The sequence below is a fragment of the Entelurus aequoreus genome, linkage group LG27 (assembly GCF_033978785.1).
Source record: "Entelurus aequoreus isolate RoL-2023_Sb linkage group LG27, RoL_Eaeq_v1.1, whole genome shotgun sequence".
NCBI classification, from domain to species: domain Eukaryota; kingdom Metazoa; phylum Chordata; class Actinopteri; order Syngnathiformes; family Syngnathidae; genus Entelurus; species Entelurus aequoreus.
In genome coordinates, this window is record NC_084757.1 from 29,699,818 (window position 1) to 29,719,005 (window position 19,188).

At 41.2% G+C, this 19,188-nt stretch overlaps 1 protein-coding gene across 1 annotated transcript in view; it reads left to right on the forward strand.

Annotated features, from left to right (window-relative positions):
- Nucleotides 1-19,188, forward strand: part of xpr1a (xenotropic and polytropic retrovirus receptor 1a) — a 237,640-nt gene that overhangs the window by 167,199 nt on the left and 51,253 nt on the right. The window contains exons 4-9 of the mRNA XM_062039545.1: nucleotides 816-1,036; nucleotides 1,116-1,265; nucleotides 1,329-1,412; nucleotides 4,942-5,023; nucleotides 5,139-5,326; nucleotides 5,415-5,594. Of these exons, the coding sequence (XP_061895529.1) occupies nucleotides 816-1,036; nucleotides 1,116-1,265; nucleotides 1,329-1,412; nucleotides 4,942-5,023; nucleotides 5,139-5,326; nucleotides 5,415-5,594 (905 nt within the window). The remainder of the gene's footprint in view (nucleotides 1-815; nucleotides 1,037-1,115; nucleotides 1,266-1,328; nucleotides 1,413-4,941; nucleotides 5,024-5,138; nucleotides 5,327-5,414; nucleotides 5,595-19,188) is intronic.

Below are 19,188 nucleotides of genomic sequence, written 5' to 3' on the forward strand. Positions count from 1 at the left end.
AAGAGATGCTCAGGAAGCTACTTGAAAATGGTCTGTAAAACATACACTACCGTTCAAAAGTTTGGGGTCACATTGAAATGTCCTTATTTTTGAAGGAAAAGCACTGTACTTTTCAATGAAGATAACTTTAAACTAGTCTTAACTTTAAAGAAATACACTTCATACATTGCTAATGTGGTAAATGACTATTCTAGCTGCAAATGTCTGGTTTTTGGTGCAATATCTACATAGGTGTATAGAGGCCCATTTCCAGCAACTATCACTCCAGTGTTCTAATGGTACAATGTGTTTGCTCATTGGCTCAGAAGGCTAATTGATGATTAGAAAACCCTTGTGCAATCATGTTCACACATCTGAAAACAGTTTAGCTCGTTACAGAAGCTACAAAACAGACCTTCCTTTGAGCAGATTGAGTTTCTGGAGCATCACATTTGTGGGGTCAATTAAACGCTCAAAATGGCCAGAAAAAGAGAACTTTCATCTGAAACTCGACAGTCTATTCTTGTTCTTAGAAATAAAGGCTATTCCACAAAATTGTTTGGGTGACCCCAAACTTTTGGACGGTATTGTAATCCATGCAACATTTGGACCAAAGAACCACCATTACATGTTATGTAGACCACAAGATAGGGTTTAACATTTAGAAAAAAATCATATTATGACGCCTTTAATGAGCCTTATAATCCGGTTCGCCTTTTGTATGAAAAAAACATGAATATACCCGTTCATCGGCAGTGCGCCTTTTAATCCGGTGCGCCCTATGGTCCGAAAAATACGTTATATCGTTAAATGAATTGTGTCCTTCCTCTGTGCAGAAAAGCTCGCTGAAGCTCAGAGGCGTTTTGCCACTCTGCAGAATGAGCTGCAGTCTTCACTGGACGCCCAGCGCGAGAGCAACGCTCCGCCGGGGCTGCGCAAACGCAAGACCGTGTTCCACCTGTCGCAGGAGGAACGCTGCAAGCACCACAACATCAAGGACCTGAAGCTCGCCTTCAGTGAGTTCTACCTGAGCCTAATCCTGCTGCAGAACTACCAGGTACAATGTCAATGAAAATATGGTGGGGCTGTTTTACCGTGTTACCTGAAACATTACCTATGTACTTTGCTGTCCACAGAATCTGAACTTCACAGGTTTCCGCAAGATCCTGAAGAAACATGACAAGGTCCTGGATACCTGTCGCGGGGCCGACTGGCGTGTGGCTCACGTGGAGGTGGCGCCATTCTACACCTGCAAGAAGATCACACATCTCATCAGTGAGACCGAGGTACGACATTATCAAGGCAAGGTATCACTGCATGGATGGAATCACTGTTCTTTGTGCATCTAGACGTTGGTAACCACAGAGCTGGAAGGAGGAGATCGTCAGCGGGCGATGAAGAGGTTGAGAGTTCCTCCGCTGGGAGCCGCTCAGGTCAGAAAGTGCAGCACTGTTTTACTGGAAAATCCTCAAAAACAGACCTGATAAAATACAAAACCCAAAACCAGTGAAGTTGGCACAGTGTGTAAATCGTAAATAAAAACAGAAAACAATGATTTGCAAATCCTTTTCAGCTTATATTCAATTGAATAGACTGCAAAGACAAGATATTTAATGTTGGAACTAAGAAACTGAATTTTTTTGTGCAAATAATCATTAACTCAGAATTTAATGGCAGCAACACATTGCAAAAAGGTTGGCACAGGGGCATTTTTACCTCTGTGTTACATGGCCTTTCCTTTTAACAACACTCAGTAAACGTTTGGGAACTGAGGAGACCAATTTTTGAAGCTTTTCAGCTGGAATTCTTTCTCATTCTTGCTTGATGTACAGCTTAAGTTGTTCAACAGTCCGGGATCTCCGTTGTGGTATTTTAGGCTTCATATTGCGCCATACATTTTCAATGGGAGACAGTTCTGGACTACAGGCAGGTCAGTCTAGTACCGGCACTCTTTTACTATGAAGCCACGCTGTTGAAACACGTGGCTTGGCATTGTCTTGCTGAAATAAGCAGGGGCGTCCATGATAACGTTTTATTTACGACCAACTTCACTGGTTTTGGAGTTTGTAAATTGTATGTTTCCAAGAGCATTACTTACTTACCATGCCTAAACAGCTATACATTCCTGCCATCACTAGCTGTCTGTGTGTAAATGACCACAATGTATCCCACTGGATATCTGCCTAATTTTCTCATGCATTTTAATGCACAGTTTAAGTATAGTTGCTCTTCCATAGTGGTAAACTACAGATTAAACACTAACATACTACATCTTAACAGTTTATTTAATAACAAAACATTCATCATTTCAAAGCAGTGTATGGGGTTAGTCATATTTACTATAATATTATGTACTAAAATACATCCATCCATCTTCTTCCGCTTATCCGAGGTCGGGTCGCGGGGGCAGCAGCCTAAGCAGGGAAGCCCAGACTTTCCTCTCCCCAGCCACTTCGTCCAGCTCTTCCCGGGGGATCCCGAGGCGTTCCCAGGCCAGCCGGGAGACATAGTCTTCCCAACGTGTCCTGGGTCTTCCCCGTGGCCTCCTACCGGTTGGACGTGCCCTAAACACCTCCCTAGGGAGGCGTTCGGGTGGCATCCTGACCAGGCCAAAAGTTTGGACACACCTTCTCCTCATTTAATGCGTTTTCTTTATTTTCATGACTATTTACATTGTAGATTGTCACTGAAGGCATCAAAACTATGAATGAACACATGTGGAGTTATGTACTTAACAAAAAAAGGGGAAATAACTGAAAACATTGGCAACACTAAATTGGCACTGGTGTGTGAGTGTGAATGTTGTCTGTCAATCTGTGTTGGCCCTTTGATGAGGTGGCGACTTGTCCAGGGTGTACCCCGCCTTCCGCCAGAATACAGCTGAGATAGGCTCCAGAACCCCCCGCGACCCAGACAGGGATAAGTGGTAGAAAATGGATGGATGAATGTTTTATATTCTAGTTTCTTCAAAATAGCCACCCTTTGCTCTGATTACTGCTTTGCACACTCTTGGCATTCTCTCGATGAGCTTCAAGCACACCTGTGAAGTGAAAACCATTTCAGGTGACTACCTCTTGAAGCTCATTGAGAGAATGCCAAGAGTGTGCGAAAAAGTAATCAGAGCAAAGGGTGGCTATATTGAAGAAACTAGAATATAAAACATGTTTTCAGGTATTTTACCTTTTTTTGTTAAGTACATAACTCCACATGTGTTCATTCATAGTTTTGATCCCTTCAGTGACAATCTACAATTTAAATAGTCATGAAAATAAAGAAAACGCATTGAACGAGAGGGTGTCTGTACTGTATAACAGTGACGTGCAGTCAGTGGAGGCAGGTGAGGCGGGGCCTCACGTGCCATCATGGAAAGAAAAAAAATGTAAAAAGAAAAAAAAATTATTAAATTGTTATGTATCCAGTGATTATACTATAAAGTTATTTTCCATTTAACTTCACCAGTTTTAGATTATTTTTATTCAAATTCGCTGAATTTTCACATTTGCCGTTCAAATACTGAGAAGAGACTTGCTGTGATCAGCAGCCAGTTGAGGCACGTCACTGCGTTGTGCCTCAACATGGATTGCGGACTCGGCTAACTGCTGGCCTGCTGTGCAGTGAGACCGAATTGCTATATGAACTAGATTATACATTTCCATAGTTTAGTTAGCTGAGGTATATAATGTACAGTGTATTTTGTCAACAACTGTATGTGTGTAAGTATTTCTTCTGCTGAGCAATCATAAAACTGCTGCGAAGACGCACTGGCTGAGGCTCGCAGTAATCCCGCCTCCTGGTGGTAGAGAATGCACCCCCGCCGTAGAATGCACCCTCTAACGGGAGTGTTATATCAACTAAAGCCCACACTTAAACTTTCCACGTGCAAGATTGAATCTATTTAAAAAAGTAATTTAATAAGAAGCCAAAAAGTGCAAAAACAATAATGTTCGTGTTGGAGGAGTTGTGAATGACTGCAGGGCCACAACATTAGGTACACCTGCAGACTGCAGCACGGATTTCATATTTCATTCATTCACAACTCCTCCAACACGAACATTATTGTTTTTGCACATTTTGGCTTCTTATTAAATAACTTTTTAAAATAGATTCAATCTTGCACGTGGAAAGTTTAAGTGTGGGCTTTAGTTGATACAACACTCCCGTCAGGGGGTGCATTCTACGGCGGGGGTGCATTAATCCAGCACAACAGCGGCGCATGGACTTCATTTATAAGTAAAGGTAAGACCATAATAACGTTTTTTTTATTAAATGTGCTTTTGTGTGCTACAGTTTGTATGTGTAAAGTTAAAGGTAAGTTAAAGTACCAATGATTGTCACACACACACTAGGTGTAATGAAATTTGTCCTCTGCATTTGACCCATCCCTTGATCACCCCCTGGGAGGTGAGGGGAGCAGTGGGCAGCAGCGGCGCCGCGCCCGGGAATAATTTTTGGTGATTTAACCCCCAATTCCAACCCTTGATGCTGAGTGCCAAGCAGGGAAGAATGCTGGTATGAGCTTTTAAACATAACCCGTTAACTGCTGCCAATCAAATGGTGAATAAGATACTCTTTAGGGTTCATATGTTTGTAAATCTGACTGTGATGAAGTCAGTGCCTCACCAGCCATGAACCTCACTGCACGTCACTGCTGTATAATGATACTATAATTGAATGGTTAATAGAAATCTGACAGTTATTATTAAAGCTGTGTGTTATTTTTAATAATTAGGGTAACAAAAAAATGTTTGAGTAAGCAAGGGACCTCCAAAAAAATACTATAAATGTAGGTATTTAATTTTTTTTAATGGTTAACCGGGAAAAGCTAATGAAAACTGTTTGAAATGATAATTGGATAGCTGTGATTGATCCAAAAATGAATGTTAATGAATATTTATTAGAGCCACAATTAACATTTTGGTGTATTTTAATGTTGATAATAATTGTTGACCTGTGTTGATGTAGCCTGCGTTGGCATGGACAACCTTTCGTGTGGGTCTGTACTGCGGCATCTTCATCATCCTCGCCGTCGCCTTCACCCTTACTGGTAACTCCACTATATTATATATTATTAATAAAACACTTTTCTTTTCGTCCACTCAAAGACTTCTGTCAGGTGTTGATGTCATTCCTCTATCTTGTGTTTTTGTTTTTTTCACCAGGCGCGGTGTTCATCCGCTATGAAAATGTGTGGCCACTGGTGAGGATTTACCGGGGCGGCTTTCTCCTAATCCAGTTCCTGTTCCTGTTGGGCATTAACACGTATGGTTGGAGACAAGCGGGTGTCAACCATGTGCTCATCTTCGAGATCAATCCTAGGAACAACCTCTCACACCAACACCTGTTTGAGGTCAGGATGAAACGCGTGTGGATTTGAAGTATTCCGGACAATGATCGCTTTCTGTTTTCGCCGTCATTTTGTGCCTTTTGTGTTGCAGATCGCTGGTTTCCTCGGCGTGTTGTGGTGTCTCAGCATCCTTTCGTGTCTCTACTCGGAGTACCTCTACCTTCCCATGCAGATCAACCCCCTCATCCTCTATGGCTTCATGCTGCTCTTTTTCATCAACCCCTTCAAGACCTGCTACTACAAGTCACGTTTTTGGCTCCTCAAGCTGCTGGTTAGTACACATGCTGCCATACTTGCCAACCTTGAGACCTCCGATACCGGGAGGTGGGGGGTGGTGGGTGGTGGGGTGGGGCGTGGTCGGGGGTGGTGCGGGGGCGTGGTTAAGAGGGGAATATATTTAAGCTAGAATTCACCAACTCAAGTATTTCATATATATATATATATATATATATATATATATATATGTATGTGTATGAAATACTTGACTTTCAGTGAATTCTAGCTATATATATATATATATATATATATATATTTATTTATTTTATTGTACATGTAAATAAAAGAAATACTTGAATTTCAGTGTTCTGGAGGCTATCCAGTAGATGGCAGTATTGTCCTGTTTAAGAGTGTCACAACATTGCTGTTTACGGCAGACGAACTGCTTTACGGTAGACTAAACGTGACTGCTGTTGTTGTGTGTTGTTACCGCGCTGGGAGGACGTTAATGAAACTGCCTAACAATAAACCCACATAAGAAACCAAGAACTCGCCCTCGATCATTCTACAGTTATGACGTCATTGGGCAGGCAAGCTGTTTATATTGTGGGAAAGCGGACGTGAGAACAGGCTGTCCCCACTCAGGCCCGCATTGAGCTGGAGGGGGCGTGGCCTCCAGCTCCGGCTGAATACCGGGAGTTTGTCGGGAGAGGCGCTGAATACCGGGAGTCTCCCGCTAAAAACGGGAGGGTTGGCAAGTATGCATGCTGCTGCTGTGCGTCTTCTATGTTTAGTTAACCAAGAGCCTGATATACTAAATGTTTGCGTGCAAACTTGATACCACACGCAAAGCTTACCTACTAAACTTGTGTGCAGAGGATTGCACCCCTTAAAGGGGAACCGTTAGACAAATCCAACTTTTTTTTACCTGTTCGTATTTGGTTTTGTGTATTTGGGATCTGCATAAGTCCCGAAAATATGAACTCAAACTATGGAGGTGTGGCGGAGATATTTATAAAACAATCTTGCCTTCTTTTATACTTCCTTTAAACCAGACTCTGGGCAAATTATGGCCGTTAAGCTTTTCCATCTGGCCCGCCGGACATTCCCAAATAATTTTTTTAGTTTTTTAAGATCAAAACTGTAGCTGCCATTATGATGTGCAGCGATGTTTTCAAATTACCGTAAGTCTTGAACTATACAAAGTATTTCAATGGTTGGAATCTGCGCTTTTGCATTATATACCGTATTTTCCGGACTATAAGTCTGAGTTTTTTTCATAGTTTGGCCGGGGGTGCGACTTATACTCAGGAGCGACTTATGTGTGAAATTATTAACACATTACCGTAAAATCCATCCACCCATCCATCCATCTTCTTCCGCTTATCCGAGGTCGGGTCGCGGGGGCAGCAGCCTAAGCAGGGAAACCCAGACTTCCCTCTCCCCAGCCACTTCGTCCAGCTCTTCCCGGGGGATCCCGAGGCATTCCCAGGCCAGCTGGGAGACATAGTCTTCCCAACGTGTCCTAGGTCTTCCCCGTGGCCTCCTACCGGTCGGACGTGCCCTAAGGAGGCATTCTGGTGGCATCCTGACCAGATGCCCGAACCACCTCATCTGGCTCCTCTCGATGTGGAGGAGCAGCGGCTTTACTTTGAGCACCCCCCGGATGGCAGAGCTTCTCACCCTATCTCTAAGGGAGAGCCCCGCCACCCGGCGGAGGAAACTAATTTCGGCCGCTTGTACCCGTGATCTTGTCCTTTAGGTCATAACCCAAAGCTCATGACCATAGGTGAGGATGGGAACGTAGATCGACCGGTAAATTGAGAGCTTTGCCTTCCGGCTCAGCTCCTTCTTCACCACAACGGATCGATACAGCGTCCGCATTACTGAAGACGCCGCACCGATCCGCCTGTCGATCTCACGATCCACTCTTCCCTCACTCGTGAACAAGACTCCGAGGTACTTGAACTCCTCCCCTTGGGGCAGGGTCTCCTCCCCAACCCGTAGATGGCACTCCACCCTTTTCCGGGCGAGAACCATGGACTCGGACTTGGAGGTGCTGATTCTCATCCCAGTCGCTTCACACTCAGCTGCGAACCGATCCAGTGAGAGCTGAAGGTCCTGGCCAGATGAAGCCATCAGGACCACATCATCTGCAAAAAGCAGAGACCTAATCCTGCAGCCACCAAACTGGATCCCCTCAACGCCCTGACTGCGCCTAGAAAATCTGTCCATAAAAGTTATGAACAGAATCGGTGACAAAGGGCAGCCTTGGCGGAGTCCAACCCTCACTGGAAACGTGTCCGACTTACTGCCGGCAATGCGGACCAAACTCTGGCACTGATCATACAAGGAGCGGACCGCTACAATAAGACAGTCCGATACCCCATACTCTCTGAGCACTCTCCACAGGACTTCCCGAGGGACACGGTCGAATGCCTTCTCCAAGTCCACAAAACACATGTAGACTGGTTGGGCAAACTCCCATGCACCCTCAAGGACCCTGCCGAGAGTATAGAGCTGGTCCACAGTTCCACGACCAGGACGAAAACCACACTGTTCCTCCTGAATCTGAGGTTCGACTATCCGGCGTAGCCTCCTCTCCAGCACACCTGAATAGACCTTACCGGGAAGGCTGAGGAGTGTGATCCCACGATAGTTAGAACACACCCTCCGGTTCCCCTTCTTAAAGAGAGGAACCACCACCCCGGTCTGCCAATCCAGAGGTACCGCCCCCGATATCCACCCGATGCTGCAGAGTCTTGTCAACCAAGACTGCCCCACAGCATCCAGAGCCTTAAGGAAACAAATAATATTATTTAGCTCATTCACGTAAGAGACTAGACGTATAAGATTTCATGGGATTTAGCGATTAGGAGTGACAGATTGTTTGGTAAACGTATAGCATGTTCTATATGTTATAGTTATTTGAATGACTCTTACCATAATATGTTACGTTAACATACCAGGCACGTTCTCAGTTGGTTATTTATGCCTCATATAACGTACACTTATTCAGCCTGTTGTTCACTATTCTTTATTTATTTTAAATTGCCTTTCAAATGTCTATTCTTGGTGTTGGGTTTTATCAAATACATTCCCCCAAAAATGCGACTTATACTCCAGTGCGACTTATATATGTTTTTTCCCTTCTTTATTATGCATTTTCGGCAGGTGCGACTTATACTCCGGTGCGACTTATACTCCGAAAAATACGGTGCTAGTTAAACGCGGAAGAAGATTTTTACAACAAAGTTCTAAAGCATAGTGATGTATCAGATATATCAGATAGTAGGTGTTTTGTTTTTTAACCCTTCGCGTTCATATTTCGCTGTATATGTTGCATTTTTGTTGCGTTTCGCCGGATTGTAAAATATGTCGATTGAGAGGGGGTGTGACGTTCATATTTTGTAGATCTTCAGTGTTTTATTGTTCATAGTTAAGATTGTAAATCCCACATTCTTTATTTTCATGTACATTCTGAATGTCTCATTCAGTAAAAAATTGTTTTATACCATAACGTTTTTAGCGTTTAATAAGATATTATAGTGAGTTTTTGTATTAGTGTTCCTAAAAATAAGACCCTAGCACACATACTGTACAGCAGATTTTCACAGTTTATATATATATATATATACTACGTATATACTGTATACAGTCGTGATCAAAAGTTTACATACACATGTGAAGAACATAATGTCATAGCTGTCTTGAGTTTCCAATAATTTTTACAACTCTTATTTTTTTGTGATAAAGTGATTGGAGCACATACGTGTTTGGTTCTTTTATGAATTTATTATGGGTCTACTGAAAATGTGACAGATCTGCTGGGTCAAAAGTATACATACAGCAATGTTAATATTTGATTACATGTCCCTTGGCAAGTTTCACTGCAATAAGGTGCTTTTGGTAGCCATCCACAAGCTTCTGGTAGAATTTTTGACCACTCCTCTTGACAAAATTGGTGCAGCTCAGCTAAATGTGTTGCTTTTCTGACTTGGACATGTTTTTTCGCCATTGTCCACACGTTTAAGTCAGGACTTTGGGAAGGCCATTCTAAAACCTTAATTCTAGCCTGATTTAGCCATTCCTTTACCACTTTTGATGTGTGTTTGGGGTCATTGTCCTGTTGGAACACCTAACTGCGCTCAAGACCCAACCTCCAAGCTGATGATTTCAGGTTGTCCTGAAGAATTTGGAGATAATCCTCCTTTTTCATTGTCCCATTTATAGCACCAACTCCATTGGTAGCAAAACAGGCCCAGAGCATAACACTACCACCACCATGCTTGACGGTAGGTTTGGTGTTCCTGGGATTAAAGGCCTCACATTTTCTCCTCCTATTGTGGCCAGACAGTTCGATTTTTGTTTCATCTGATATCGCATGGATATCAGAGGAAAGTTCTGTGGTCAGATGAAACCAAAATGTTGCTGTTTGGCCACAATACCCAGCAATATGATTGGAGGAGAAAAGGTGAGGCTTTTAATCCCAGGAACACTATTCCTACCGTCAAGCATGGTGGTGGTAGTATTATGCCCTGGGCCTGTTTTGCTGCCAATGGAGGGTGTTTCACTGTGTAAAAGCGCTTTGAGTCACTAGAGAAAAGCGCTATATAAATATAATTCATTTCATTTCATTGAGGTTTTATATACAGTACAGGCCAAAAGTTTGGACACACCTTCTCATTCAATGTGTTTTCTTTATTTTCCTGACTATTTACATTGTAGATTGTCACTGAAGGCATCAAAACTATGAATGAACACATGTGGAGTTATGTACTTAACAAAAAAAGGTGAAATAACTGAAAACATGTTTTATATTCTAGTTTTTTCAAAATAGCCACCCTTTGCTCTGATTACTGCTTTGTACACTCTTGGCATTCTCTCGATGAGCTTCAAGAGGTAGTCACCTGAAATGGTTTTCACTTCACAGGTGTGCTTGAAGCTCATCGAGAGAATCAGAGCAAAGGGTGGCTATTTTAAAGAAACTAGATGTTTTTGGGATGTTTTTGATGAGCACGCTGTGGAGTAAAATTTAGGAACTCAGCCAACACGCCTCATCTGCATATTTTATAATTAGACAAGACAATACATATATTTGCAAGACCATTTGCAAGAAGGATATTTAAAGTGAAACTACATCTTGTGAGACGATGTCGGCCAACCCCAGAAACTCAAATGGGTGCTAAAAATTGTGAGTTCAGATATTTTATTTCTTTATTTTTTCACGTTTAATATGTTTTTTGCAGTTTTAATTGTGACAGTACCACATAAGATATGTGTTAATTGCTGATGCGGGTTAATTGATTTTTAAATGCGCCAGGAAAATAACATGTTTTGAACACTGTTGGTGGTTATGCAATGCCCAGTAGTGCGTCAATGTGTTTCTGTATAGTATTTCTCCAGCAATGGTAATGTGGTGACATAAATGATGGTATTTTGAGAGAAAATCATTGGACACAGGACATCACTGAAGGCCTAGGTGGGAAACACACGGCCCACCACTGCTAATACTTGGTTAATATTAGGGATGTCCGATAATGGCTTTTTGCCGATATCCGATATTCCGATATTGTCCAACTCTTAATTACCGATACCGATATCAACCGATACCGATATCAACCGATACCGATATATAGAGTTGTGGAATTAACACATTATTATGCCTAATTTGGACAACCAGGCATGGTGAAGATAAGGTCCTTTTTAAAAAAATTAATACAATAAAATAAGATAAATAAATTAAAAACATTTTCTTGAATAAAAAAGAAAGTAAAACAATATAAAAACAGTTACATAGAAACCAGTAATTAATGAAAATTAGTAAAATTAACTGTTAAAGGTTAGTACTATTAGTGGACCAGCAGCACGCACAATCATGTGTGCATACGGACTGTATCCCTTGCAGACTGTATTGATATATATTGATATATAATGTAAGAACCAGAATATTAATAACAGAAAGAAACAACCCTTTTGTGTGAATGAGTGTAAATGGGGGAGGGAGGTTTTTTGGGTTGGTGTACTAATTGTAAGTGTATCTTGTGTTTTTTATGTTTATTTGATTAAAAAAATAAAATAAATAAAAAGCGATTCAGATAGGGAAGATGCTGTGAGAGGCGGGTGGGACCTGATATTCAGCTGGGAATGACTACAACAGTAAATAAACACCAGACATATATATACTCTATTAGCCACAACACAACCAGGCTTATATTTAATATGCCACAAATGAATCCCGCATAACAAACACCTTGGTGTTTGTTATGCTAGCTCCCGTCCATATAACCCGCCAATACAATTCAAACACCTGCACAACACACACAATCACTCAGCCCAAAGGACCGTTCACCTAACCCAAGGTTCATAAAGCTTATATATTTACCCAAAGTTAAGTACGTGACACGCACGTACGGGCAAGCGATCAAATGTTTGGAAGCGCAGCTGCGTACTCACGGTAGCACGTCTGCGTCTGTGTATCCAAATCAAAGTAAGCCTGGTAAGAGTCTGTGTTGTCCCAGTTCTCTACAGGCGTCTGTGTATCAAAGTCAAAGTCCTCCTGGTAAGGGTCTCTGTTGTCCGAGTTCTTCGATCTTGACTGCATCTTTCGGGAATGTAAACAATGAAACACCGGCTGTGTTGTGTTGCTGACTTCCCTCGCAAAATACTCCGCTTCGCACCGACAACTTTCTTCTTTGCTTGCTCAGCTTCTTTCTCCATAATGCAATGAACAAATTGCAACAGATTCACCAACACAGATGTCCAGAATCATGTGGAATTTTGCGATGAAAACTGACGACTTTAAGCTGGCCGCGTTGCTGGACTAAAATGTCCTGTCTAACTCATGACGTCACATCCGCAGCGTCATCATACTAAGACGTTTTCAGCAGATATTTTGCGGGAAATTTAAAATCGCACTTTAGTAAACTAACCCGGCCGTATTGGCATGTGTTGCAATGTTAAGATTTCATCATTGATATATAAACTATCAGACTGTGTGGTCGGTAGTAGTGGGTTCCAGTAGGCCTTTAAAAAAAAATGCCTCCGTCGTCATGTCTTTCATAATGATTGTAAAAAATAGGCAATATTCCCAAAATATTTTTAAGGTTGAATTATTATTTTTTTATAAACCTCTACAACTTTAGATTTTGGTCAGTTACAAACTTTACAGGTATCACTTATTGAATGTAGCACAGTTGACATTATACATACACTACCGTTCAAAAGTTTGGGGTCACATTGAAATGTCCTTATTTTTGAAGGAAAAGCACTGTACTTTTCAATGAAGATAACTTTAAACTAGTCTTAACTTTAAAGAAATACACTCTATACATTGCTAATGTGGTAAATGACTATTCTAGCTGCAAATGTCTGGTTTTTGGTGCAATATCTACATAGGTGTATAGAGGCCCATTTCCAGCAACTATCACTCCAGTGTTCTAATGGTACAATGTGTTTGCTCATTGGCTCAGAAGGCTAATTGATGATTAGAAAACCCTTGTGCAATCATGTTCACACATCTGAAAACAGTTTAGCTCGCTACAGAAGCTACAAAACTGACTTTCCTTTGAGCAGATTGAGTTTCTGGAGCATCACATTTGTGGGGTCAATTAAACGCTCAAAATGGCCAGAAAAAGAGAACTTTCATCCGAAACTCGACAGTCTATTCTTGTTCTTAGAAATGAAGGCTATTCCACTAAATTGTTTGGGTGACCCCAAACTTTTGAACGGTAGTGTATATTAAGAATAATGATGATATTATTGCTAATAAATACACTGATAGCATTAGTTGGTGTAAGTAAGGCTCTGTTTCGAATAGCAGAACTCGGACATACACGGGTAGTGTGTTTTTATGAAGATTAGTCATTTTGATCCCAACCATGATTGTACTCTGCAGCTTTTTTTTGTTTATTATGGTTGAGTTGGTCTCAAACCTTCAGTCTTACGTTAACCAAAGCCTGTTTTGCCCTTTGTTTAAGCTGTAACGCTACAGGAGCGCTTTGGTGTGCGTGTGTCAAGGGATAATGGAATGCACTCTCATCCCATGGGAGGTGGAGGCTGTGACTGTGCAATCATTACCAACATTGATCCATCAGTATGCTGAACCCCTCACCACCCTTTTCTTCCTCCTCCTCCTCTTCCTCCATTTCTCTCCCAGCAGTCGAACCCTTCACCCTTCCTCATATGTTTGTCCTTTGCTTCAAATCCCAGCTGCCATCTTGCTTCTCCGGTTTTGGCTCCCCGATCATCTGCAGTATCAATATTCCATTCCTGGTCATACAATGTTATGCATAATTTGAGAACATTTGAGCCGGGGGTTGCCTCACTGACGTGTGTTGCATGTGCAAACAAACATGGCGTTCAACTAATCCAGGTGTGAAGACAAAGATTTCATTACGGGACAAACTGCAGCTAGATTATTAATGTTTGCTGAAGCAATGAAGCCTCGGTTGCACGCTCGATCGATACACGCTGTGATTGACAGGCTACATTGGCTATGTAGTCTTTGACATTTTCAGGAGGCATGTGTGTGTGCGGTTTTGAGAGTGTGCATAGTGAGCGCACAGTCGCTACTAAATGTCACAAGTGGCCTGAGGGTAGAAATGCAGGGAGGTTTGTGCCATTTAAGTGCTTTTAAGAACTCCGCTCTTTTTGGAAGTCAAATCGCATATACCAGACCTGGGCAAAATAAGGACCGCATGCATGTTAAGCTTTTTACCCCAAAAAATGTTTAAATCTTTAAGATCGAAACTGTAGCTGCCATTATGATGTGCAGTAATGTTTTCAAATGACCGTAAGTCTTGAACTATACAAAGTATTTCAATGCTTTTGCATGATATACTAGTTAATATGGTAATCTAATTAGTTACGATGGTAATCTAAGTCACAGCAGCTCAGACGAGGCACCAAGCAGTGTGGGTGGGTAGCGTTTGCACAGATTGTCAGCCTGAAATGCGGGTGTCAGGGACAGACGTGGAAGGAGATTTTTACAACAAAGTTCTAAAGCTCAGTGATATATCAGATGTATCAGATTGTAGGTGGGGTTTTTTTCTTACCCTTTGCGTTCATGTTTTGCTGTTTGTTGCATTTTTGTTGCGTTTCGCTTGATTGTAAGATATGTCGATCGAGAGCGGGTGTGACGTTCATATGTTGTCAATATTCAGTGTTTTATCGTTCATAGTTAATATTGTAAATCCCACATTATTTATTTTCATGTACAAACCCCGTTTCCATATGAGTTGGGAAATTGTGTAAATATAAACGGAACACAATGATTTGCAAATCATTTTCAACGCATATTCAGTTGAATATGCTACAAAGACAACATATTTGATGTTCAAACTGATAAAAAAAAAATTTTTTTGCAAATAATAATTAACTTAAGAATTTGATGCCAGCAACACGTGACAAAGAAGTTGGGAAAGGTGGCAATAAATACTGATAACGTTGAGGAATGCTCATCAAACACTTACTTGGAACATCACACAGGTGAACAGGCAAATTAGGAACAGGTCGGTGCCATGATTGGGTATAAAAGTAGATTCCATGAAATGCTCAGTCATTCACAAACAAGGATGAGGCGAGGGTCACCACTTTGTCAACAAATGCGTGAGCAAATTGTTGAACAGTTTAAGAAAAACCTTTCTCAACCAGCTATTGCAAGGAATTTAGGGATTTCACCATCTACGGTCTGTGATATCATCAAAGGGTTCAGAGAATCTGGAGAAATCACTGCACGTAAGCAGCTAAACCCGTGACCTTCGATCCCTCAGGCTGTACTGCATCAACAAGCGACATCAGTGTGTAAAGGATATCACCACATGGGCTCAGGAACACTTCAGAAACCCAGTGTCAGCAACTACAGTTGGTCGCTACATCTGTAAGTGCAAGTTAAAACGCTCCTATGCAAGGCGAAAACCGTTTATCAACAACACCCAGAAACGCCGTAGGCTTCGCTGGGCCTGAACTCATCTAAGATGGACTGATACAAAGTGGAAAATGTGGTCTGACGAGCCCACATTTCAAATTTTTTTTGGAAACTGTGGACGTCGTGTCCTCCGGACCAAAGAGGAAAAGAACCATCCGGATTGTTATAGGCGCAAAGTTGAAAAGCCAGCATCTGTGATGGTATGGGGGTGTATTAGTGCCCAAGACATGGGTAACTTACACATCTGTGAAGGCGCCATTAATGCTGAAAGGTACATACAGGTTTTGGAGCAACATATGTTGCCATCCAAGCAACGTTACCATGGACGCCCCTGCTTATTTCAGCAAGACAATGCCAAGCCACGTGTTACATCAACGTGGCTTCATAGTAAAAGAGTGCGGGTACTAGACTGGCCTGCCTGTAGTCCAGACCTGTCTCCCATTGAAAATGTGTGGCGCATTATGAAGCCTAAAATACCACAACAAAGACCCCGGACTGTTGAACAACTTAAGCTGTACATCAAGCAAGAATGGGAAAGAATTCCACCTGAGAAGCTTAAAAAATGTGTCTCCTCAGTTCCCAAACGTTTACTGAGTGTTGTTAAAAGGAAAGGCCATGTAACACAGTGGTGAACATGCCCGTTCCCAACTACTTTGGCACGTGTTGCAGCCATGAAATTCTAAGTTAATTATTATTTTCAAAAAAAAAATCAAGTTTATGAGTTTGAACATCAAATATCTTGTCTTTGTGGTGCATTCAATTGAATATGGGTTGAAAAGGATTTGCAAATAATTGTATTCCGTTTATATTTACATCTAACACAATTTCCTAACTCATATGGGAACCGGGTTTGTACATTCTGGGTGTCTCATTCAGTAAAAAAAATTAAAATTCCATTCTGTTTTTTAAGGCATTTAGACATTATTGTGAGGTTTTGTATTAGTGTTCCTAAAAATAGATATACCGGCCCCCACACACATTTTTTTCTCTAAATTTGGCCCCCCGAAGCAAAATCATTGCCCAGGCCTGGCATATACACTCATTGACCGGACACCTTATTAGGTACACTTTAATCGGCACAGAATGGGGTTGCTAATTATTTTGTTATTATTGATAAACATCAGTTCACAATATGATGTAATGCAATTTTACGCCACAGCACATCTGTCCTGTACATATTTTTTAGTCTTTCTATGATGGTTTATCAAAGCTGACTTATAAATTCTGTACGTAAAGGTAGAATTTATTTTGTAATTCTTAACAGTTTTCAGTATTTTTGTTACTTGTATCCAGTGAGTGAAATACACATAGAATCAATAAATCCCTCATAGATGCTAAAGATGACTCATTTAGCATCTCCTGTGGTACTGCATGCTTATTAGCATAAGCACGTGTGTGCTTGTGTGTTACTAATTAAGTGATGTTGTTACCAGCTTAACACGTCTCTAAAATCATACAATTAGACACGGATTCACTTGTTTTAGGCAGCTGTTTATCAGAGTAGCCATTTTGGTAGGCACTGTGAGTAGCAGCTAAGTACCGTTGCGCCTAATGCACGGATTAATTCTGGTTGTGCTTACCCACTTAGAAGCAATTTGATTTGGTACATAGTGTAATGATAAGTGTGAGCAGTAGATGGTAGACACACATACGAGGTACGTGTGGACTGCAGATTGACGCCCCCTTTTCAGTAAATGACGCTAGTAAGTACAGGTTAGCAAGCAACACCAAAACTTTGATGTTTTATTGAGAACATAGAACAGGGGTGTCAAACTCAAATACAGAGTGGGCCAAAATTTAAAACTGAACAAAGCCGCGGGCCAATGTTGAACAAATTAACCTTTTAATAGGGACCCAAACAAGTTTTGCATTGAATATTGAACAAGCAAGGCTTATATAACTTTATAGTGACATGCAAAATCGAGTTTAAAATAATGATAATAATAATTAAAAAATATCAATGGCATATCAAATACAATTTAAATAAAAATTGGATGCCTCTTTTCTATTTGCAGGCTTCGGAGGTAAATATCAACATTAACTTTTTCCACAGGCTAATACATTTGAAAATAAAATAACAATGAATAAAACAACCATTCAGGACTTTAAACTTCTCAGTTTGCAACACACTGATTTAATCTCTGAAGTTTAGAAGACTCCCGGGAGAGTTGGCGAGTATTAGAATTAGCGGTTATTGCGGTGTTACCGCGGCACCGCCGCAATATATAATCGGCGGGCCAGCCTTAGTGTTAATTTGATATTGCCTCAAGGGCCAAGGGAAACTACACGGCGGGCCAGAGTTTGACACCCATGATATAGAACATTACTCACGGCGCTCAAAAGTCTGTCAAAATGTTTCAGAACGACTTTGGGGAGCTATGAAGCCGCACCGCTTGATGGATTGTTAGCGCATTACGGCTACTTTGGTCAATCCTACTGTGCTCCCACATACGGTATTACTATGGTGTGTGTATAAGGATCCCAAATTGGCACCTATTTGGAAATGTATGATCTGGTGTTTTGTTTGGACCTATTATGCTAAACCACCTTTTTTTAAGTATTGGTACCTGCTGATGTGTATTTGGGATCTGCATAAGTCCGGAAAAATCATACTATTACTAAAGGCACTGTAGTCAATGAGCACCTTCTTTTTCTCTGTTTTCTTGTTGTGGGGCATTCATCCTCCACTGTTGCCATTAGTAATACATTTTTTTCAGTGACGTGCAGTCAGACGAGGCAGGTGAGGCAGGGCCTCACGTGCCATCATGGAAAGAAAAAAAATGTAAAAAGAAAAACCATTAATTAAATTGTTATATGTATCCAGTGATTATACTATAAAGTTATTTTCCATTTAACTTCACCAGTTTTAGATTATTTTTATTCAAAATCGCTGAATTTTCACATTTGCCGTTCAAATACTGAGAAGAGACTTGCGGTGAGTCAGCAGCCAGTTGAGCCTCACCATGGATTGCGCAATGACTCTGCTAACTGCTGGCCTGCTGTGCAGTGAGACCGTATTGCTATATGAATTATATTATACATTTCCATAGTTTAGTTAGCTGAGGTATATAATGTACAGTGTATTTTGTCAACACCTGTATGTGTGTAACGTATTTTTTGTGCTGAGCAATCATAAAACGGCTGCGAAGACACACTGGCTGAGGCTCGCAGTAATCCCGCCTCATGGTGGTAGAGGGCGCTAGTGATCCCAGGGATCATTCTTGCGACTACTCTGCTGTAGAATAAGTGACAACAAGCTACAGTTAGCAAGTCAAGACTGACTGTATTGTATTGTATTTGTAATACAAAAATAGCGTACAGTTCTAACTTATATGTGTCAGTAGACTCGCTATGAAAGAGCTCAAATTTACCGGTACAATAAAGATGACGGGGAGAAAGGCTGTCGAAGTGGAGGCACGTAAATAAGACCTCCCACAAAACGGTGCATCCTGATGAGACGGTCAGAAAGCAGCTTGAAGATGGTCTGTAAAACATAATCTATGAAACATGTTGACCATATAGCCACCATTACATGTTATGTAAACCACAAGGTGTTTTAAATGGAGAAAAAATTACGACCCCTTTAATGCGCCTTGTGGTCCGAAAAATACAGGTAGTTACCGTATTTTTCGGACTATAAGTCGCAGTTTTTTTCGTAGTTTGGCCGGGGGTGCGACTTATACTCAGGAGCGATTTATGTGTGAAATTATTAACACATTAC